This window comes from Bos javanicus, chromosome 10 (assembly GCF_032452875.1).
Source record: "Bos javanicus breed banteng chromosome 10, ARS-OSU_banteng_1.0, whole genome shotgun sequence".
In the NCBI taxonomy this organism is placed as follows: Eukaryota; Metazoa; Chordata; class Mammalia; order Artiodactyla; family Bovidae; genus Bos; species Bos javanicus.
In genome coordinates, this window is record NC_083877.1 from 4,679,646 (window position 1) to 4,703,774 (window position 24,129).

Below are 24,129 nucleotides of genomic sequence, written 5' to 3' on the forward strand. Positions count from 1 at the left end.
AAGAGTTATTTGTAAAACTAAATCTGCTGTACTGTTTTCTGAATACTTTCATTATGTGGTCTGTAGCTGAATTCCCTTATGCCTTACTAAGGCATATTGCACTAAGTATATTTATAATCCTTGGAAAATGAAGCAGAAGCTGCACAAAAGGTGGTTTTCATTATTATACCCCTGAACACTGCACTTTCCCAGTGTGGGTTACTCACAACTAAACTGGCTGTGTCATCTAAAGCAAGTGTAATCTAATGCTATGTGATCTAAGCTGGGTCTGCACTTCTCTTTGAGTTTTCTAATCTTACCAGAATAGATAATATTAAAGGTCCCTTCAGGGTTAAAACTCTGCCACGCCCCCCCCCCCAAATATCCAAAATAATGATTATTCCAGAAACTGTTCCATCTTATTTTGATTCCAGATAGACATTCTTAAGCTTACCTTATACCCTAAATATGGAGAACTCACCGTGAAGTCCTTGGCACAGGCAGCTTCAAAGATAAAGCGGAGTGTTACAGCACTGCGTTGTGTGTGCACTCAGTTGTTCAGTGGTGTTCGAACCTGTGCGACTCCCACTGTAGCCCAGTAGGCTCTGTGGTCCATGGGATTCTCCAGGCAAGAATACTGAAGTGAGTTGTCACTCTCCTCTCCAGGGGATCTTCCTGAACCAGGGAACGAACCCGAGTCTCAGCATCTCCTGCACTGGCGGGATTCCTTACACTGCACACCTGGGAAGCCCCACAGTCTAACATTACATACACTGTAATCTCTGTACAGTAAGGTAAAGCATGACATTACTGACACTGATTTTCTCATAAATATGGAAAACTTAAGGTTCAGGTACCCCCCAACACCCCAAGCTCATGTCAATCAAGAGTTCAAACATCTGCAAAAATATTTTTGTGAATTGCATTCTAGGTTCTAATTAAGCAAATAACTTAGGGAATCTAGGCTTCCAAGTAAGTGTTGCAAATATAGTTTGAAAAACTTATAAAGCCCTATTTTTAAAGGTTGTGAGGGAAGAAAACAAAGTATACATATTTAACTAACCTCAGATTTAATAAATTAATCAATTATTCAGATCAAAAAAGAATAAGTTGATGACACAATTCAAACTCAAGTAGTTCTGATGTTAAGTATTAAGTAAACAGTCTATCATTTTGAAACCTTAGCAGCAAACATAATATACACAGAGGTTAAACACATTCTTGCCATCTGTTAAATATAAATGCATGTAGGTAAATATATATACATCCTTCAGTAAACTGTAAGAGCACAAAACTAGACAACAGATCTTCACCATATTCAACTTACTTGATCTGAAAATAATATACTTTCCAACTTTCAACACATATACTGATTTCTTAATTCACCTTACAAAATAAATTTACACAATTCAACCTATATTATTTCAGGGCTAAATACTAGTTGCATTAATTTATTAAACAGGGACATCATTATAAGGGGGCTTAGAAATTTGTTCTCAAGTAGAAAATGAGAACTGAACATGATTTCCTTACCTTAAACTGAATTGTTCCTTGGCATTCCCTAATGATAATGTACGGCAGATCATTAACCATAAAGTACATTCTGGGACTCAAAGGACTTTGTCTTTGACAAAATCATATCATTCTCATTATCTTTGAAAATAAACACTTAGATTTCTTGCACACACCTTAGATCCTGTTTGAACATTCCATTCAATTTATTAGAATGTTTTATAAAAATGCTGCATCACATATATAATACAGAATGAAGAAAAAAGTTAAATCTTATTAAAGCAATTATCAGTTTAATAGCATCAGTAAAAAAAAATAGTAGTTTTATTCATGGCATAAAATCTAGCTATTTTCCAATTATTTTTTGAGCATTTTCAAGTTGGAAAATACATTATAAAAAACTGAAAGATGCTTCCAAGCTTACTCAATGAGTGTTTTTGACACTTTGAAATAAAAGAGAGCGTAATACCACAGTTATAACCACTGGGACTCAAGAATCATTAAATGATAGGATTGAAAGAGTTCAATGACTCATTTGTCTAGAATTTGTAAAATTACTTCTGTTTCCCAATAAAACAAACCAAAACCATGACTCTTCTCTAAAGCAGTTTTCCAGTGTGTCAACATGTGTGCTCTCTTGGCTAGATGTTTGCTAGAAATTAGCAGGAATAGCTATTATCTTCTGGTAAAGATGTAGAACCAAGCCGCTTAACTCTTTCTGGCAGCTGGGTTGCCCTCTACTGACTGACTAAGGTAATAAAGCCAGCTGGTCGATGCAAATCTGTTTCACAAGGTAACAGTTGACAGAAACGTGAATGAGAAAAGGCCTATCGCTGCCACAAACAAATTTGACTCCCTGAATACGCCCCCAAAGAATCTTTTAGTAAATTGACTTTTTGTGGGGGGGGATCAGTAGAGTGCTAATTATTCAAGTAAACTATTTCAGTTATTTTGAGAAGTAGTACAAAAGCAGCTTTATATCATCTTAGTCTCCTTTTCAATACCTTGAAGATACCTCTGAAGGAATAACTGTAGTAATGGGTATATACTAATGTCAATCTTTTATGATGATTTTTGTATTAATACAAATCACATTTTTATAAGTCCATCTACTCTGTGGATATTTTAAATAAACGTGGGTCATAGTAGATACATGCTGAACAGATTACAACCACAAGACGAAAACTTTTCAGAGCAGTTTCCTTTGTGAAGATTCCTTTTAAGTTAGCAAGATCTTTTCCTCTGTAGTTCATCCCCATGCTTGAGATTTGCAGTAATGCAGGACCAGTTTACCATCACTGCCAAAACACTACAAAAAGAACAAAATGCAGTGAAAATTAAACTCAATTTTTGTTATCTTTAGATGAAACTAAGAAAGAATTGTTATGTGTATCATAAATATCCTTGTACATGTATCTATAAAGGCTATTTCCTTCAACAGATACAAGCTGTTACTGGAAAAATACTAGTCATCATAAACGTTAAAAGATGCTAAATTAAATCTTTCTTACATAGTCTCCTTTTCAATTTCTTGGAGGGTGATCTGGATTACTGATTATATAAACAATGTGGAGGATACTCCCTGTAGGCAAACAAGGAGATCTCACTTTCTGGTCATATTTCAGTCATCTTCTATTTGTATTATTCATTCCTTAATTTTTCAATCACTGTGTCATTTATTGAGACACAACAAAGTAATCTTTTTTGATAGACAATTATGAACTTGTTGTTGTTTAGTCACTAAGTCATGTCAGACTCTTGCGACCCCCTGGACTGTAGCCCACCAGGCTCCTCTGTCCATGGGATTTTCCAGGCAAGCATATTGGAGTGGGTTGCCATTTCCTTCTCTTAAATGATGTGAGTTAATGGTCACATTATACACAGATGAGCATATTCCATGACGAAAATAAAGCAGGAATGTTTTACCTCATAGAGGGTCCCAACTTCCTGGTCTGGGGAGGGGGCAAAGGACTGATTCACGTAAATAAACTGCAAGAAAGAAGAACATTTATGGTGATTCATTTTTAAAGGTATTCAGATTAATCTGCATTTTTCTGATTCCCAGTGAGCTACCTCAAATTCTTTGTCTTCAGAAGTGAACAAAGTGTCCCTAAACTCCTTCTTTCTAATTCTCATAAATTAGTAATTAATAAGATCTTTTGGAACAGTATTTTTTTCCCTTGGAGGAGTAACAGAATTTTTGTTTCCAGCTTTTTATAACTAAGAAACGTTTGTTTTCACCAATAGCTTTTAAAGACTTATTCAAGAAATTACATTCGTAAAAAATACCAATATTCTCATTTATTAATAATTAAAGAAAGTTTCTCTTAACAAAGTTTTACACACACAGCCCCAAATCAAAACATCGAATTGTGTGCTGTGTGCTCAGCTGTGTCCAATTCTTCGGGACCCCATGGACGGTAGCCTGCCAGGTTCCCCTGCCCATGCAACTTTTCAGGCAAGAATACTGGAGTGAGTTGCCATTTTCTACGCCAATGGATCTTCCGGACCCAGGGCTCAAACCTGCGTATTTTGTATCTCCTGCACTGGCAAGCGGATTCTTAACCATTGCATCACCTAAAGTCACTTGAGGCCAAATGACACAGAAAAAAAATGTAACAAAATTGAAATCTAATATCCTTACAATCTTGTTGTTCCTTAAAGGACTCACTGTTAAATGTTTCAGTCTAGTCTGTTTCTACTAAAACATTTTAGTACTTAAAAAAATTCCTGAAGATACTGAAGCAAAAGATCATAGTGTCTAAGTGACTTTTCATAGTTTCCTTTTAATAAAACAAAACACTGAAGGTTAACACAATTTTCCTTTATCTATATTAAATTCTAAGACTAAAATTTCCTGGGTTTCACATATGAGCATATTCTATGAAGAAATATGAAAGAAATACGCTCACAGTATATGGCTTTAGAGAAAATTTGTGGTTTCAGTTTGTTTTATTGGGAAACAAATAATTTTACAAATTCTATACAAATGAGTCATCTAACTCTTTTCAATCCTATCATTTAATGACAGTTTGAGTTCCAGTGGTTGTAACTGTGGTACTAATCTTTTAGTCCTTAAATATATATATACACACACTGTCCTTAAATACACACACACACACACACACACACACAAATAGTTGGTTACTAGACACTATTTGGGATACCAGCTAGAACAAGAATAAATATCACGTACATTTCTCCTTCAGACAATATAGAGTGGTAACAGTACTTCTTAAGTAAGGAAGAGAGGGCTTCCTGGGTAGCTCAGCTGGTAAAGAATCTGCCTGCAATGAGACCCCAGCTTGATTCCTGGGTCAGAAATTCCCCTGGAGAAGGGATAGGCTATCCACTCCAGTATTTTTGGGCTTCCCTGGTGGCTCAAATGGTCAAGAATCCACGCGCAATGGGTTTGACCTCTGGGTTGGGAATATCCCCTGGAGGAGGGCATGGCAACCCACTCCAGAGTTCTTGCCTGGAGAATCCCCATGGACACAGGAACCTGGCGGGCTACAGTCCTGGCAGAGTCAGACTCGACTGAGTGACTAAGTACAAGTGAGAGGAGGGGTTCTACTGAGATCCAGGTTTGAATTCTGGCTCTAAATCCAAGTAACTTTTTTCAAATTGTGTGCTTGTTTGTAAATACAGAAACTAACAGGACCTATGCTTCTTGAAGCTGCTGGGAACAATAAAATGAGATCGTACACATCAAGTATAAGCGCTTGGTAGATGTATTCAATAGACTAATAGTTATACTTATTTAACTATTTAAAATAATCAAATATCAATTCACTATTAAGACTGAATAAGGTTCTAACATAATTTCAGAAATCAGTGTGCATTTTAACATGAATTTCCTATGATAGAGACATAATAATTTGTGTTTGGTTCCTGACAGTTCAACTCTGAGTGAACACAGATTTTATTATATTTTGGTACACTTTAAATTAGGAAACAGACTCTGGATGAAATTTAGTTTATTTCAGTAGACAAACTCTGAGCGTCTATTATGTGCTAGGAAATGCATAAGGTGTGGAACAAAAATGAGGATTAACGTGATTCCCACCTTCCATAAGCAAACATACTCAGATAAGAATATATACTTGGGCAAGATGCATCTGAGAAGGTGTGTAGCACAAAGATGTGGCATTAGTTTAGCCTAGCCGTTTGGTTAGGAAAGACTTTCTGGAAGAAAAAGGTTGAGGACCAAATTTGGACTTAACTAGGTGAAGAGAGTAATAATTAGGACTCTGTAGGCAAAAGCAACAAACGATGTTGAGTGTCAAAGGGACAATACAGCAGATATAGTACAGAACTGTAAGAAACCTATGTAACTCTGTAGCAGGAGTTAGCAACTGAAAATGACTTTAATATAAAAAGCAATTAAGGTAAGTTTATATGGGGGATACATGGAGGTAAAAATTTCAAAATGCAATCTTTAACTAAATGCTAGAATGTGGGAGGATAAAATTTTAAAGACTAATGATTTGTTTTTAAGTCATGTCTCTTTAGTCGTTTTGGTTTGTTACAACCTCTCAATTAGATTATGCAGGAAGGGTTCATGGCAACAGCATACTCTTCAGTTCTTGCACACTGCTAATAGTTGCTACCTTAAAAGCCAGCTTTGCATTAATAGTATATAAAATCCATTATCTCAACACTTTCTTTGTATCTCTACTAGTCAAATCTGGAAGTAACCTAATATTCTAAGCTATGATCTTTTCCCCCTAGATGTGCAAAGGATTTTTCTTTTTATTTCATGTCCAGTAATCTTGCCAGAATGTGTTTTGGTGATGGTTGCACTGGGTTAGTATTCCCAGGATCTTGGTAAGTTTTTTCAATATGTAGTTTCAAATCTTTTTAGAAGAAATTTCTTTTGAATTATAGTTCTAAGTATTTGTCTTGTTCCTTTGCTTTGGTTTTCTTCTTCAGGGACTCCTGGTATCTATATGTTTACTCTCCATTGTTCATACTCAGTATTTCTTGTCTTCTCATTCTTTTCTTCATTGTGGTGCACAGAACTCCCTAGTTGTGGTGTGCAACCTCAGCACTTGCCATCACACAGGCTTAGCTGCTCCATGGCAAGTAGGACCCTAGGTCCCCAACCAGGGATCTAACCCATGTTCCCTGCATTGCAAGGCAGATTCTTAACTGCTGGACCACCTGGGAAGTCCCTCAAATTCTTTCAACATTTCATTCCACCTCTCCCCAAGACACATCCCAGAGCCTGAGCAACCAAACACTCCAGGCTGAAGTTCTTTTTTTAAGTTAAAAAAAATTTTTTTATACAATTCTTAAGGGTTACTTTCTATTTACAGTTATTACAAAACATAGGCTATGCGCCCCGTGTTGTACAATACATCTTCCATCCTATCTTGCATCCAACAGTCTTACATCCCACTTCTCCAGCCCTATATTGTACCCTACTCCCACCAATGGAAACCATTAGTTTGTTCTCTGTATCTGTTGAGTCTGCTTCTTGTTTGTTATATTCACTGGTTTTTTGTATTTTTTGGTTTCCATGAATAGGTGATATCATACAGTATTTTGTCTTTCTCTGACTTATTTCACTTAGCGTAATGCTTTTCAAGTCCATCCATGTTGCTGCAAATGGCAAATTTTCTTTCTTTCTAATGGCTCAGTAGCATTCCATTCAGTTATTTGTAAAGCTTCCTCAGACAATTTTGCCTTCTTTCTTTTTCTTTGGGATGATTTTGTTTGCTGCCTATATGCAGGTCAGGAAGCAACAGTTAGAACCGGACATGGAACAACAGACTGGTTCCAAATAGGAAAAGGAGTACATCAAGGCTGTATATTGTCACCCTGCTTATTTAACTTATATGCAGAGTACATCATGAGAAATGCTGGGCTGGAAGAAGCACAAGCTGGAATCAAGATTGCCGGGAGAAATATCAATAACCTCAGATATGCAGATGACGCCAACCCTTATGGCAGAAAGTGAAGAGTAACTAAAAAGCCTCTTGATGAAAGTGAAAGAGGAGAGTGAAAAAGTTGGCTTAAAGCTCAACATTCAGAAAACTAAGATCATGGCATCTGGTCCCATCACTTCATGGGAAATAGATGAGGAAACAGTGGACACAGTGTCAGATTTTATTTTTGGGGGACTCCAAAATCACTGCAGATGGTGATTGCGGCCATGAAATTAAAAGACGCTTACTCCTTGGAAGGAAGGTTATGACCAACCTAGATAGCATATTGAAAAGCAGAGACATTACTTGTGCCAACAAAGGTCCGTCTAGTCAAGGCTATGGTTTTTCCAGTGGTCATGTATGGATGTGAGAGTTGGACTGTGAAGAAAGCTAAGCACCGAAGAATTGATGCTTTTGAACCGTGGTGTTGGAGGAGACTCTTGAGAGTCCCTTGGACTGCAAGGAGATTCAACCAGTCCATCCTAAAGGAGATCAGTCCTGGGTGTTCATTGGAAGGACTGATGTTGAAGCTGAAACTCCAATACTTTGGCCACTTCTTGTGAAGAGTTGACTCATTGGAAAATGACTCTGATGCTGGGAGGGATTAGGGGCAGGAGGAGAAGGGGACGACAGAGGATAAGATGGCTGGATGGCATCACCAACTCGACCGACTTGAGTTTGAGTGAACTCAGGAGTTGGTGATGGACAGGGACGCCTGGCACACTGCGATTCATGGGGTCGCAGAGTCGGACACGACTGAGCGACTAACTGAATACATTATGGACCTCTGTCCATAATTCTTCAGGCGCTAGAATCTAGATCTGTTTACTAGATCTAATCCCTTGAATCTATTCATCATTTCCACTGTATATTCTCTGGGGATTTAAGTCATACCTGGCTGGCCTACTGGTTTTCCCTGCTTTCTTTAGGTTAAGCCTGAATTTTGCTAGGAGAAGCTGATGATCTGAGCTACAGTCACTTCAGGTCTTCTTTTTGCTGACTGTATACACCTTTTCCATCTTTGGCAAGGACTGATACTGAAGCTCCAATACTTTGGCCACCTGATGTGAACAGATGACTCTTCAGGCCCTGATGCTGATAAAGAGTGAAGGCATAAGGAGAAGAGGACAACAGAGGAGGAGATGGTTGGATGGCATCACTGATGCAATGGACATGAACTTGGGAAAGCTCAGGGAGATGGTGAGGGACAGAGAAGCCTGGCGTGTTGCAGTCCATGGGGTCGTGAAGAGTCGGACATAACTTGGCGACTGAACGAGTATTCCACTGTGCTGTGTGTGTGTGTGTGTGTGTGTACACATCTTCTATCCATTTATCTATTGATAAGTTGCTTGCATATCTTGGCAGCACATCTGCTAATAAGACACAGATCCTGTAGTTGTTGGGAATTTCTATCAACTTGAATCTTAGTGTTCACGAGGATACTGTCATCTGAGTCTTAAGTATACTGACTACGGGGATTTGGTTTTACTTTCTAGTTGACTGTTTTAGTGAGAATTCATGCCTTCTGACACCACTGCTATCTTCCCAGAATCCCCAGCACTACTTTTTCTTTTGACATTTATTTTGCTAAAATAATGTAGGGTCCAGATGGTGACTGCAGCCATGAAATTAAAAGACATTTGCTCCTTTGAAGAAAAGCTATGACAAACCTAGACAGCATATTAAAAAAGCAAGACATAACTTTGCCAACAAAGGTCCATATAGTCAAAGCTATAGTTTTTCCAGTAGTCATGAATGGATCTGAGAGTTGGACCATAAAGAAGGCTGAGAGCCAAAGGATTTGATGCTTTCAAACTGTGGTGTTGGAGAAGACCCTTGAGAGTCTCTTGGACAGCAAGGAGATCCAACCAGTCAATCCTAAAGGAAATCAACCCTGAATATTCACTGGAACAACTGATACTGAAGCTGAAGCTCCAATACTTTGGCCACTTGATGTGAACAGCCGACTTACTAAAAAAGATCCTGATGCTGGGAAAGACTGAGGGCAGCAAAAGGGTGCAACAGAGGGTGAGATGGTTGGATAGTATTACTGATTCAGTGGATATGAGTTTGAGCAAACTCTAAGAGATAGTGAGGGACAGGGAAGCCTGGCGTCCTGCAGTCCATGGGGTCACAAATAGTAAGAGACAACAGCAACTGAACGACAGCAGCAGCTCCATGAAGCTAGAAGACGTTAGTTCTAGGTTAATCTAGAAAAGTGATTAAAAGATGACTTTTATGCTTTCTATTGATTAACAGGGAAGAGATAGTCATATTCACTACAGAAGCTTAAAACTGGACCATATGAAATTGCTGGGGTTTTTTTGGGTCAAAACGATTCATGAATGAAAACTTTACATGGTTCAACCAAATACATGTTGACATCAACCAAGTTCTTTCAGATTACTGAATATAGGCAATACAAAATGCAACCAAGTCCTTTCAGATTATTGAATATAGGCAATACAAACTGTCAAAATTCTAACATTAACATAGAACAAAGCACTGTTTTGTCTTTTCTTCTATCTACAAATTCTAAAAGTAATGCTTGAATTACTTGGTTCTCCTCTAGTTACCTCCAACTCTTCATGCTCTACCCTTAGTAATCTCTTAAGTGTATGTCCTCATCCCCCTAACTATTCCATTTAGACTTGGCCTCTAGGCAAGGTCCTCTGTTCCTCAGGTTTTAGCTACCATATGCAAGTAGATGACACTATATTCTTCTTGCCCATCTTTGAAATTTAATCAAATTCTTTATGGCACTCTTTAGAAAACATGATTTTCTCATTCCAAGTGATCACAAGTGGAGATGTTCACCTGTAAAACTCAAAAATCTCCAACACTTTCCCCTTGCAACTTCCTTTGGAGGAATCCCTGGCTTTATGCTATCCTTATCTCAAGTAACTTGTATTGATTAACCTATCTTGCACTTAACTTTTGTACTCATGACATGACACTTTCGTGAAAAGCAATTATCACCAAAATCTTAGATCAGAGTAGTTTCTTCTTCTTCATCGACAAAAAGAGATAAATTCCAACAAACCTCACTTAATAATCACTTCATTCATTTTACCAGTTCTCATTCCTGTGTTCACAGCAACTATATCCCTTCCCAATCCATATACATAATTGTATTCAAAAAACAGTTAATGATTCTTCCAACTATCCACTTATACATTATGTGTTAACACGGACCAAGAGTGTGATCTGAAGATAAAGGTAATTTATATATTAATATATGTGACAAAAAATCAAATCCATGCAGACGTTTAAGTTTCTGTGGTCAAATACCAAATTCAAAACCAGTGGCATTTAAAATTGTAATCCTAACAATCTGGCATGAAATGCTTAACATGTACCACAGTATGAAATGAATACAGCTGACCCTTAGAAACAAGGGGGTGGGATGCCAACCCTCTGAGCAGTCAAAAACCTAGGTATACAAGGCAGATTCAACCAACTGTTGGTCTACGTCAAGTACACTATGTATTTGAAAAAAATCCACGTATACATGGATTTCTGCAGTTCAAACTCATGTTGTTCAACGGCTGCGTATAAGCAGATTTCTGCAGTTCAAACTCATGAAGGAAGAACTGAGCATCTCTTAGTTCTTCCACAGCACATGGCACAGGTGCACTGCTTACCTTGAGAAGAACGGGAAGAATGCAATATTGACACCAGAACAAAGAGAACTCCAGAACTCTCTGTACCGATATTCTAGGATAGATCTTTCTGCATGGGCATTCAGTGACTTTTTGAGGAAAACCAATACAGTAGGCTAAAAAAATTAATTTCATTTCAGGGTTCACCAGAGAATCCTTCAATAAAGCACAGAAATTCCACTAACAAAAGAAATAAAACGATATTACTCAAGTAACATATGTGGCTCCATATGTATTTCTATACAAGTTATTTATTGTCGCCTAGGAACTATAGTTCCCCCTCTGAATCCATGGGCTCTGAATGCTCCCTCAGATTCACCCAATTGTGATGAAAAAACATTTGGAGAGAAAAATTCCATAAAGTTCCAAAATGCAAAACTTTAATTTGTTGGGTACTGGCAACTATTTACATAGTATAAGGTATCATAAGGGATCTAAAAGTGATTTAAACTATATGGGAGAACATGTACAGATCATATGCAAATATGCCATTTTATATAAGGAACCTGAGCATCTACAGAAGATGGTCCTAGAATCAATACCCTCCCCCCGGATACTGAGAGATGAATGCTCTGTGAGTTTCTGTAGGGAAATGACCACCATTGGTTTCATACCAACTGTTCTGAAGCCACAAGTTTAAGGAACTTTTTGATGAAGTCAATGAGTCCTTGGATGGTTCGGGTTCGCTCTACAGCCCATTTCTTTGTTTTCATTATAGGAGTGTCTCCTACAGCCTTTAGCAGAATGTCAACTGTAAAGGAAAAACAAACAAACAGTTGACCCTGGTCAAAACAGGAACTGAGGGCATCAATGTCCATACAGTTGAAAATCCACCTATAACTTATGCATACACAGATTCAACCTACAATGGATTATCTATTACTCTGGTAGGTATTTATTGAAAACAATCCATGTATAAGTAGACTTGCTGCTCAGCTGCCAAGTCGTCTGACTCTTTGTTAGTCCATGGACCCACCAGACTCCTCTGTCCATGGGATTTTCCAGGCACGGATACTAGAGTGGGTTGCCATTTCCTCAACCAGAGATCTTTCCGACCCAGGGATTGAACCAGCATCTGCTGCATCAGCAGGCAGAGTCTTTACCACTGAGCCACATGTGAAGATATAAGTAGACCCGCTTAGTTCAAACTCATGCTATTCAATGGTGAACTATACTGACAAGTACGCTGACGCGCCTAAAGAGGATAGGATATAAAAGGCGTTAGAAAGCTGAAATCTTCATTCAATACACAGTTTATGTACTCATGATCCTGGAGGCATGCCTGAGATTAAAAATACAAGATATGAACAGATTCATTTAGAAGAATTTCACTTTCATGGAAACATTTATTTTTAATTAAAAAAAGATACATCTAAATTTCCAACAAAGATATTTAGAGGGGATTGGTTAAATAAAAGATATTATACTCTATGATAGAAGTTATATACTAAAGTTAACACACACTCTGAGCTCCCTGAGTTCAAAGTCTTGGCTCTGCCACTTGCCAGGTATGTATACATGTATCTAGGTAAGCCCTTTAATCTCTCCATACTACACTTTCTCCACTTATAAAATGAGGATAATAGCAGAAACCTGGTAAGATTGTTATAAAGATTAAATGATTATGTATAGAGTATTTACAGCAGTATCATATAACTCACTCATTAAACCATAAGATAATTAAGCTGCCATTAAAGATAAGTATTATAAAGCATATTTCATAGTATTAAAAGTTATCAAAAAGTATTACATATAAAACAGCATGCTGCTGCTGCGTTGCTTCAGTCGTGTCCAACTCTGTGCGACCCCATAGACAGCAGCCAACCAGGGTTCCCCTCCCTGGGATTCTCTAGGCAAGAACACTGGAGTGGGTTGCCATTTCCTCCTCCAATGCATGAAAGTGAAAAGTGAAAGTGAAGTCACTCAGTCGTGTCCAACTCTAGCGACCCCATGAACTGCAGCCTACCAGGCTCCTCCGTCCATGGGATTTTCTCGGCAAAAGTACTGGAGTGGGGTGCCATTGCCTTCTCCAATAAAACAGCATAATTACATATAAAACTGAAAACGATTTCAATTTCATTAAAACCATCACAGGCACATATTCATGTAAGTGTAGAATATGCTCCAAAATAGTATTTCCTAGTAGGAGTATTATAGGTGATTATTACTTGATATTACTTGTGCTATTTGTAATTACCAAGTTTTCTACAATAAACATTTTAATGAAGGAAAACAATACAAATTATTAAAAAGAAAATATATCAACTAGGGCCAAAAAGGTTTCAGAGAAATCAAACGTTTCAGTAATTCAAAATACAAAGATGCAAATAGAAAGACTATGAATTTTTCTCCAGAAGTTACTTAACAAAAAAACTGAAGTTTTTTTTTAACAATAAGGCAGAAGAATGATTAGTTCTGACAAAATAGTGGAAATCACTGCTGCCAAACAGAAAAAAGAATGAAAAGAAATGAGGATAGTTTAAGAGACTTCTGGGACAACATTAAAGGTGTAATATTCACATTATACTCTAGAAGGGGAACAGGGAGAGAAAGAGAGCGCCTGAGAAAATATCTGAAGAGATATTAGCTGAAAATTTCCCTAAACTAGGGAAGCAAACAGTCACCAAAGTCTAGGAAGTGAAGAAAGCTCCATACAGGATTACTTCACAGAGAAATATACAACACCACATTGTAAACAAAATGACAAAAATTGAAGATAAACAAAATACTTGTATGTATAAAACATACAAGGGAACTTCCATAAGGCTACTAGCTGATTTTCTAATTCAGGTCAGAAGGGAGTGGCATGATAAAGTGATGACAGAGAAAAACTTACTACCAAGAACACACTACCCAGCAAGGCTCTCATTCAGATATGATGAGGAAATAAAAAACTTTGAAGATTAAAAAAAAAAGCTGGAAGAACTCAGTACCACCAGCATTACAAAAAATGCTAAAGAAACTTTTGTAGCTGGAAAAGAAAAGGGCACAACTAGAAATAAGAAAATTATGACACAGACAAGCTCACTGGTAAAGGCGAACATGCAATAAAGGCAGGATATCATTTGTACACAAAGCTAGCAGGGAAGTTTAAAGACAAAAATAGTAAAATCATCTGTATCCATAATAGGCAGTTTAAATAATACATAAAACAAATCAGATGTAAAATATAATATCAAAACAGTAACTATGAAAAGAGGAAAAGTATAACTGTAAAGTATCTAAAGTGCATTTAAAATGAAGAGATCAGCAACTTAAAACAAGTACCTATAAGTATAGGCTCCTACATAAACACCTCAAGGTAACTGCAAAACAGAAATCTATTAACAGACATTCATACAAAAAAGAAAGAGGAATCCAAACTTAACACAAAAGATACTCATCAAATCACAAGAGAATGAAAGAAGGCGAACAAAAAGTCCTACAAAGATGAACCCAAAATAATCAACAAAATGGCAATCAGTTCAGGTCAGTCTCTCAGTCGTGTCCGACTCTTTGCGACCCCATGAATCACAGCACACCAGGCCTCCCTGTCCATCACCAACTCCCAGAGTTCATGCAGACTCACGTCTATCAAGTCAGTGATGCCATCCAGCCATCTCATCCTCTGTCGTCCCCTTCTCTTCTTGCCCCCAAACCCTCCCAGCATCAGAGTCTTTTCCAATGAGTCAACTCTTCGCATGAGGTGACCAAAGCATTGGAGTTTCAGCTTCAGCATCAGTCCTTCCAATGAACACCCAGGACTGATCTCCTTTAGGATGGACTGGTTGGATCTCCTTGCAGTCCCCTTGGAAGAAGAGGGAGTCTCTTCTTCCAAGACTCTCAAGAGTCTTCTCCAACATCACAGTTCAAAAGCATCAATTCTTCAGCTTTCTTCACAGTCCAACTCTCACATCCATATATGACCACTGGAAAAACCATAGCCTTGACTTTCCTTATTGCTTCAGTCGTGTCCAACTCTGTGCGACCCCATAGATGGCAGCCTACCAGGCTCCCCCATCCCTGGGATTCTCCAGGCAAGAACACTGGAGTGGGTTGCCATTTCCTTCTCCAATGCATGAAAGTGAAAAGTGAAAGTGAAGTCGCTCAGTCATCTCCGACTCTTCGTGACCCTATGGACTTCAGCCTACCAGGCTCCTCCACCGATGGGATTTTCCAGGCAAGAGTACTGGAGTGGGTTGCCACTGCCTTCTCCATAGCCTTGACTAGACGGACCTTTGTTGGCAAAGTAATGTCTCTGCTTTTTAATATGCTATCTAGGTTGGTCATAACTTTCCTTCCAAGGAGTAAGTGTTTTTTTAATTTCATGGCAATAGGAACATAGATATCAATAATTACTTTAAGAGAAAACAGACTAAATGCTTCAACCAAAAAAGACTGGCTAAATGGATACAAAAACAAAATCTGTATAGTTGCCAGGGAAACCCTTCAGATCTAAACATACATATAGACAGAAACTGTGGGGAATGGAAAAAGGTATTCCACACAAATGGAAATCAAATGAAAGCCACAGCTGCAACAGTTGTATCAGACAATATACACTTTAAATACAGACTGTTACAAGAGACAAAGAAAGACACTACATAATAATGAAAGGATCGCTCCAAGAAGATATAACATAACAATTGTAAATATACATGCACCCAACAGAGAAACACCTCAATGTATAAGGCAAATATTAACAGATATAAAAGGAGTAAATGACAGTAACACAACAATAGTTGGCGACTTTTAACACCCCACTTATATTAAGGGACAGATTATCCAGACAGAAAAATCAATAAGGAAATATAGGTCTTAAATGACACATTAGACTAGACTGACTCAACTGATAATTATAGTGTTCCATCCAAAAGCAGCAGAATACACATTCTTCTCAAATGCACGGGGAACATTCTTTAGGATAGATTACATGCTGTGCCACAAAGCCAGCTTTGGTAAACTGAAGAAAACTGAATTCATATCAAGCATCTTTTCTGACCACAACAATACAAGGCTAGAAATAAACTACTGGAAAAAAACTGCAAAAAACACAAACACATGGAAGCTAAACAATCGATGCATCACTGAGGAAATCAAAGAGGAAATAAAAAGTACCTAGAGACAAATGAAAACGAATGATGATCCAAAACCTATGAAACACAGCAAAAGTAGTTCTAAAAGGAAAGTTGACAGTGATACAGATTTACTTTGGGAACAAGAAAAATCTCAAACAACCTTACCTTACATCTAAAGCAACTGGAGAAAGAACAACAAACAAAATCCAAAGTTAGTAGGAGGAAAGAAAATAAAGATCAGAGCAGAAGTCAATAAAATAAAGACAAAGATCACATAAACTGAAAGCTGGTTCTTTGAAAAGATAAACGAACTTGATAAACCTTTAGTCAGACTCATCAAGAAAAAAAGGAAGAGGGCCCAAATCAATAAAATCAGAAATGAAAAAGAAGTTACAACAGACACCACAGAAATACAAAGGATCGTAAGAGACTACTCTAAGCAACTATTTGCCAATAAAATGGCCAACTGAGAAGAAATGGATAAATTTTAAGAAAGGTACAATCTTCCAAGACTGAACCAGGAAGAAATAGAAAATATGAACAGATCAATTACCAGTACTAAAACTGAATGAGGAATTCGAAAACTGCCAATAAACTAAAGTCCAGGACCAGATGGCTTCACAGGTGAATTCTACCAAATATTTACAAGATTTAATGCTTATTCTTCTCAAACTATTCCCAAAAATCGCAGGGGAAAGAACACTTACTAACTCGTTCTATGAGGTCACCCTGTTGGAAAACCAGAAAAAGGTATCACAAAAAAAGAAAATTACAGGCCAGTATCACTGATGAACACAGATGCAAAAATCCTCAACAAAATACTAGCGAACTGATTCCAACAATACATTAAAAGGACCATACACCATGATCAAGTGGGTTTTATCCCAGGGGTATGATGAGTTTTCAACATCTGCAAATCAATCAGTGATACTAAGCTAATAAAGCTCATCAATGAATTCCTTTAAGTTGCTGGATACAAAATTAGTGTACGGTAATCTGCTGCATTTCCACAGACTAACAACAAAATACCAGAGAAATTAGGGAAACAATCTCACTTACCATCGCATGAAAAACAATCAAATAGCTAGGAATTAACCTAAATAAGGAGGCAAAAACCTTGTATTCCAAAAACTGTAAGACACTGATTAAAGAAACCGAAGACAACACAAAAGAACGATAACGATATACTGTGTTCTTGGATTGGATGAATCAGTATAGTTAAAATGACTACACCACCCAAGACAATCTACAGATTCAATTTAATTCCTATCAAATTACCAATGGCATTTTTCACAGAACTAAAACAAGTATTTCAACAACCATGAGAAAGAACAGAGCTGGAGGAATCACACTCCTTGCCTTTAGACTATACTACAATGCTACCGTCTGGAGAAGGCAATGGCAACCCACTCCAGTACTCTTGCCTGGAAAATCCCATGGACAGAGGGGCCTGGTAGGTTGCAGTCCATGGGGTCTCGAAGAGTTGGACACGACTGAGCGACTTCACTTTCACTTTTCACTTTCATGCACTGGAGAAGGAAATGGCAACCCACTCCAGTGTTCTTGCCTGGAGAATCCCAGGGACGGAGAGCCTGGTGGGCTGCCGTCTATGGGGTCGCACAGAGTCGGATACGACTGAAGTGACTTAGCAGCAGCACAATGCTACAATCACCAAAACAAGACAGTACTGACACAAAAACACACACACAGGTCAATCAAACAGGAGAGAAAGCCCAGAAATGAAACCACACACTTATGGTCAAGTAATCCACTACAAAGGAGACAAGAATAGACAATGAAGAAAAGAGTTTCTTCAGTAAGTGCTGCTGGGAAAACTAGACAGCTACATGTAAAAGAATGAAATCAGAACATCCACTACCACCAAATACACAAATAAACTCAAAATATATTAAAGACCTAAAATATAAGACTGGATACTATAAAATTCCTAGGGGAAAACACAGGCAGAACACTCTGACATAAAATGCAACATTTTTCTGAATCTGTCTCTTTTAGTACTGGAAATAACAACAAATGTAACCAAACAGGACCTAATTAATAGTTAAAAGCTTTGGCACAGTGAAAGAGACCATTAAGGAAACAAAAAGACAGCCCATGGACTGGGAGAAAATATCTACAAATGATGTAACAGACAAGGGATTCATTTCCAAAATATACAAAGAGTTCTTACAACTTAGTATCAAAAAAAACCAAACAGCCCAATTAGAAGATAGGCAGAAGCCCTAAACAGATATTTCTCCAAAGAAGACACAGATGGTCAAAAGGCATTTGAAAAGATGCTCAATACTGCTAATTATTAGAGAAATACAAATCAAAGCTACCATGAAGTCACATCAATCAGAATGGGCATCATTAAGAAGTCTACAAGTAATAAATGCTGGAGAGGGTGTGGAGAAAAAGGAGCCCTCTTACATTGTTGGTGGGAATGTAATTAACAGACATTATGGAGACCAGTATGGAGGTTCCTTAAAAAACTAAAAATAGAGTTACCATAAAACCCTGCAATCCCACTCCTGGGCATGTATCTGGAGAAAACAGTAACACACCCACATGTTCACAGCAGCACTATTCAAATAGCCAAGATATGGAAGAAGCCTAAGTATTTATCAACAGACAAATGGGAAAAAAGACGTGGAGTATCACTCAGCGAAAAACAGAACAGAATAATGCCACCTGCAGCAACATGGATGGATCTAGAGATCATATTAAGTCAGACAGAAAAAGATAATTATCATATGATACAACTTATATGTGGAATCTAAAAAAATGATACAAATGAACTTATTTACAAAATAGAAACAGAGTCACAAACATAAAAAACAAATTTATAGTTACCAAAGGGGAGAGGTGAAAAAGGAAATGGCTACCCACTCCAGTGTTCTTGCCTAGAGAATCCCAGGGACAGAGGAGCCTGGTGGGCTGCCGTCTATGGGGTCACACAGAGTCGGACATGACTGAAGCGACTTAGCAGCAGCAGCAAAGGGGAGAGGAATATATTAGGAGTTTGGGATTAATATATACTACTAGACATAAAACGGAGAAGGCAATGGCACCCCACTCCAGTACTGTTGCCTGGAAAATCCCATGGACGGAGGAGCCTGGTAGGCTGCAGTCCATGGGGTCGCTAAGAGTCAGACATGACTGAACAACTTCACTTTCACTTTCCACTTTCATGCATTGGAGAAGGAAATGGCAACCCACTCCAATGTTCTTGCCTGGAGAATCCCATGGACGGAGAAGCCTGGTAGGTTACAGTCCATGGGGTCACACAGTTGGACACGACTGAAGCAACTTAGCAGTAGCAGATATAAAACAGGTAAATAGGATACTCAATTATCTTGTGATAATGTACAACGGAAAAGAATATGACAAAGAATCTATACATATATGTTTAGCTGAATAGGCGCTTCCCAGGTGGCACAGAAGTAAAGAATCCACATGGCAATGCAGGAGATAAGAGACTTGGGTTGGATCCGTGGGTCAGGAAGATCTCCTGGAGTAGGAAATAGCAACCCACTTCAGTATTCTCACCTGGAAAATCCCATGGACAGAGGAGCCTGGTGGCCTACAGTCTATAGGGTTACAGAGTTGGACATGATTGAGCAATACACACTCATGTAACTGACTCACTTTGCTGGACATTTGAAACTAACACAGCACTGTACATTAACTATGCACATGCTTGCTAGGTTGATTCAGTCATAGCTGACTCTCTGCAACCCTACACACTGTAGCCCTCCAGCCTCCTCTGTCCAGGGGATTCTCCAGGCAAGAGTACTGGAGTGGGTTGCCATGCCCTCCTCCAGGGGATCTTCCCGACCCGACTCTCTTAAGCCTCCTGCACTGGCAGGCAGGTTCTTTACCCAGAGCACCACCTGAGAAGCCCAAATTAACTATACTTCAATTAAAATAAAATTAACTATTAAATCAAAAGAAAGACTGAAAGCAGAAGTGTTCTGCTGCCCCCTAAAGTCAACTCCATTCTGTTACATCCTTCTTGTCCCATTCCTTGGTATTAAAAAATTGGGTCACTATGAGTTTACTGAGATCAATTTATTCAAGTTTCCCTGGACTGAAGCCATCTAGAACCCATCATGCACTGTTTATCTTTCTACTAAAGCTTATCTTTCTTTTTCCACTTGGTAATTCTGATCTCAGTTATCCAAGGAAAAAAGATGAACTGGGAGATAACTAAGGGGATTTTGGTTAACTGATCTTCCACACCACCTGGTCCCTGTTCCCTAAATTCCCTGGGGCTATCAATCAGTCAACTGCAACTGCACATTCCAAGAATGTGAAGCAGAAAATAGTAAGCTGTATTACTGAAGAAGGCAAGGGCAAGAAGCTACAGAAGAAAAATATTTATAATTAAAGCTATACATTGTAAAAAAAAATTATAAAAGGTAATTTGCTTGTAGTTCTCAATCACAGCTACACATAAGACTCAACTGGAAGAACATTTACAAGAATACAGATGCCTACATCAATTAAATCAGAATCTTCTGGAAGTAGGGCCTTGGCACTGGTAGTTCAAAAGCTCCCTCAGATGATCCTAAAGGACTGCAAGAACTAACAACCTGGGTCTGCTTCAATAAGCTGTAGATTAAACCAAATGTGGAATATATGAAATATTTAAGCTTTTTTCTATCAAAAAAGATCCTCAAAAAAGGATGACAATTTCAGGGTAGAAATTCAATAGCTAAAAAGTAAGTGTGACATCAGAGAAGCTAACTCAAATATTCACAGGACCCAGAAAATGAAAATTTGATTTTTAAAGGATGGTTAAAAATCATAAATTGAGCAGACCCAAGAAAACAGACCATATCGAGGTTGTGAGCAGTTATTTTTTAGCCACAGTTCTCACATCGATCTCCAGGGTCAAGTACATAGTAAACTGTTGACTGAGACTGCTAGATATTAAGACAAACCCTTTCAAAGTCTGTTTTGGCTTAGAGTAAATTGGAAGGCAATAAAAGGGAACAACACTATTCTGGGAGGTGGGTCATAGAGGATCCTGCTGTGATTTATGTCAGAGAGTGTTTTGCCTATGCTCTCCTCTAGGAGTTCTATAGTTTCTGGTCTTATGTTTAGATCTTTAATCCATTTTGAGTTTATTTTTGTGTATGGTGTTAGAAAGTGTTCTAGCTTCATTCTTTTACAAGTGGTTGACCAGTTTTCCCAGCACTACTTGTTAAAGAGATTGTCTTTTCTCCATTGTATATTCTTGCCTCCTTTGTCAAAGATAAGGTGTCCATAGGTGCAGGGGTTTATCTCTGGGCTTTCTATTTTGTTCCATTGACCTATATTTCTGTCTTTGTCATCGCAGCACTGTTTATAGTAGCCAGGACATGGAAGCAACCTAGATGTCCATCAGCAGATGAATGGATAAGAAAGCTGTGGTATATATACACAATGGAGTATTACTCAGCCATTAAAAAGAATACATTTGAATCAGTTCTAATGAGGTGGATGAAACTGGAGCCTATTATACAGAGTGAAGTAAGACAGAAAGAAAAACACCAATACAGTATACTAACACATATATATGGAATTTAGAAAGATGGTAACAATAACCCTGTATGCGAGACAGCAAAAGAGACACAGATGTATAGAACAGTCTTTTGGACTCTGTGGGAGAGGGAGGGGGATGATTTGGGAGAATGGCATTGAAACATGTATAATATCATGTAGGAAATGAATCGCCAGTCCAGATTCGATGCAAGATACAGGAAGCTTGGGGCTGGTGCACTGGGATGATCCAGAGGGATGGTATGGGAAGGGAGGTGGGAGGGGGGTTCAGGATTGGGAACACATGTACACCCGTGGGGGATTCATGTTGATGTATGGCAAAACCAATACAACACTGTAAAGTAATTAGCCTCTAATTAAAATAAATAAATTTAAATTTTAAAAAAGGGAACAACACTGCTGCTGCTGCGAAGTCGCTTCAGTCGTGTCCGACTCTGTGCGACCCCATAGACGGCAGCCCACCAGGCTCCCCCGTCCCTGGGATTCTCCAGGCAAGGACACTGGAGTGGGTTGCCATTTCCTTCTCCAATGCGTGAAAGTGAAAAGTGAAAGTGAAGTCGCTCAGTCCGTCCGACTCTTTGCGACCCCATGGACTGCAGCCCACCAGGCTCCTCCATCCATGGGATTTTCCAGGCAAGAGTACCGGAGTGGTGTGCCAGTGCCTTCTCCACAACACTACTATATATAAAACAGATAACTAACAGGGACCTACTGTATAGCATAAGGCATGCTACTCAATACTCTGTAATCACCAACATGGGAAATGAATCTTAAAGAGTGGATATATGTATAACTGATTCACTTCACTGTACAGCTGAAACTAACACAATGACTCCAAAAAAATAAGAGGATCTGTAAAACTCAAGGGATTCATCTGAAGGACGATTTTAATGGTTATCTACAGAAATAATTACAGGGTTTTGTTCCCCTACTGTGCATCAGCTGGAAATGACAGAGAAGACTTCCCTCAAATGTAGGGTCAGTCTGACTTAAAAGAGGGACAATGATGGGACAGACAATTACACTCCACAGCAGCAGAAAATGAAGCTGGATGAAAGGCCTAGAGATCAGTAAGCACTAAATGCCATACCTACACTTTAAGACTCGGGACAGAAAATGATTTCCTGCTTTTCTCATAGGCAACTCTACATAGAGTGCTCCACTTAGGAATTTCTGCATTTTACAAAGGAATTTCTGTATTTTACAATGGTGAACTAATTCTCAAGCAATAAAGGGTTGAGGACAGCGAGTTCAAGCAATGAAATGATTTGTAATGAATGTAATTCGTTACAAAGATTCCAAAATGGTGTTGCTTTTTTTTTTTTAAGGCGATGCTAATGTTTTCGGTTTTCCCTTAGCAGTGTTCAAAACCCGTTTTTTGGTCCAAGATGAGCTCACACCCATTTGGTATAAAAAAACCGGTGACCTAGTTGGAAGGTGTGGATTCTACTTCAGATCTGCTACAGACTATCCTTACCACCTAGATGGCTGGATGGCATCACCGACTCAACGGACATGAGTTTGAGCAGACTCCGGGAGATGGTGAAGGTCAGGGAAGCCTGGAGTACTGCAGTCCATGGGGTCGCACAGAGTCCGAAACGACTGAGCGACTGAACAACAACAATCCGTATCAGCTAAAGTCACTATTCAAATAATTAGATCTCGCATTAAGTACTCGGAGCTACCAAGATCCCACAATGCTCCCATCCTCACATAGCTCGCAGTCTGGCTATTTTAAAGGAAGATGAGAGTACACGGTTTTAAAACCCAGCACCACATCGCGACGGCGCCTCTAGGGATAGCTTTTCTTTCGAGGCACTCAACTCAAACGTCTCGAAAGCCGAAAAGTATACTTCCTTTCTCCTGACTGGTCAAGAACCTCGTCTGGAACCGGCCCTACCCTATTTTTGCTTATTAGCCTCCATCCCTTTTCGAACACAACCTCAACCTCCCGCCTCTGCCCAGAGAGACAGTGCTCTGAAAATTACTTTTTTTCTTGGTGTCACCGACAGGTTCCTCTGTTCCCGGAGAAACTGCAGCAGAAGAAGGGGGCTCCGGAGTGGCTGTTTCTGGGGAGACCTCGGTAGGCACTTCAGCTTCGGGAGCAGTTGAGGGAGGGAGCTGCAGCGCAGACTCCTGCTCCTCAGCCATCTTGCTTGGAGGGAAGGGAGGGCGGAAGCTCTGGCTCAGCGAGTGCAGTGGGCGGGCCTTGCTCCAAAGAGCATCTCTAGAGAGGCACCGGGGTAGGGGCGGGGGAGAACCCAACCCTGACTCGGAATCGCAGGTTGGTCCTCTGCGTCGAATCTGTTGTGGTCCCTAGATCGCTGACAGAGCAACTGCTATTTCACTATAGCAAGCTTCCGGAAAAGGTCTCTGGGCGACGTCTCCGTCAGCCGCCGAGTGCGCACGCGCCCCTCAGCTCCGCGCCCCGGTCCTGGA

The 24,129-nt window shown here is 39.1% G+C and overlaps 1 protein-coding gene across 1 annotated transcript; it reads right to left on the reverse strand.

The window, feature by feature from the left end:
* Positions 1 to 1,032: 1,032 nt before the first annotated feature.
* On the reverse strand, positions 1,033 to 24,121 carry ATG12 (autophagy related 12). The gene is made up of 4 exons (XM_061429946.1): positions 23,679 to 24,121; positions 11,698 to 11,834; positions 3,418 to 3,480; positions 1,033 to 2,800 (listed from the first exon to the last, which is right to left on the reverse strand). Exons 1-4 carry the CDS (start codon positions 23,839 to 23,841, stop codon positions 2,741 to 2,743), a joined length of 423 nt encoding a protein of 140 aa, XP_061285930.1. The 5' UTR covers positions 23,842 to 24,121; the 3' UTR covers positions 1,033 to 2,740.
* Between the last annotated feature and the right edge of the window lie 8 nt (positions 24,122 to 24,129).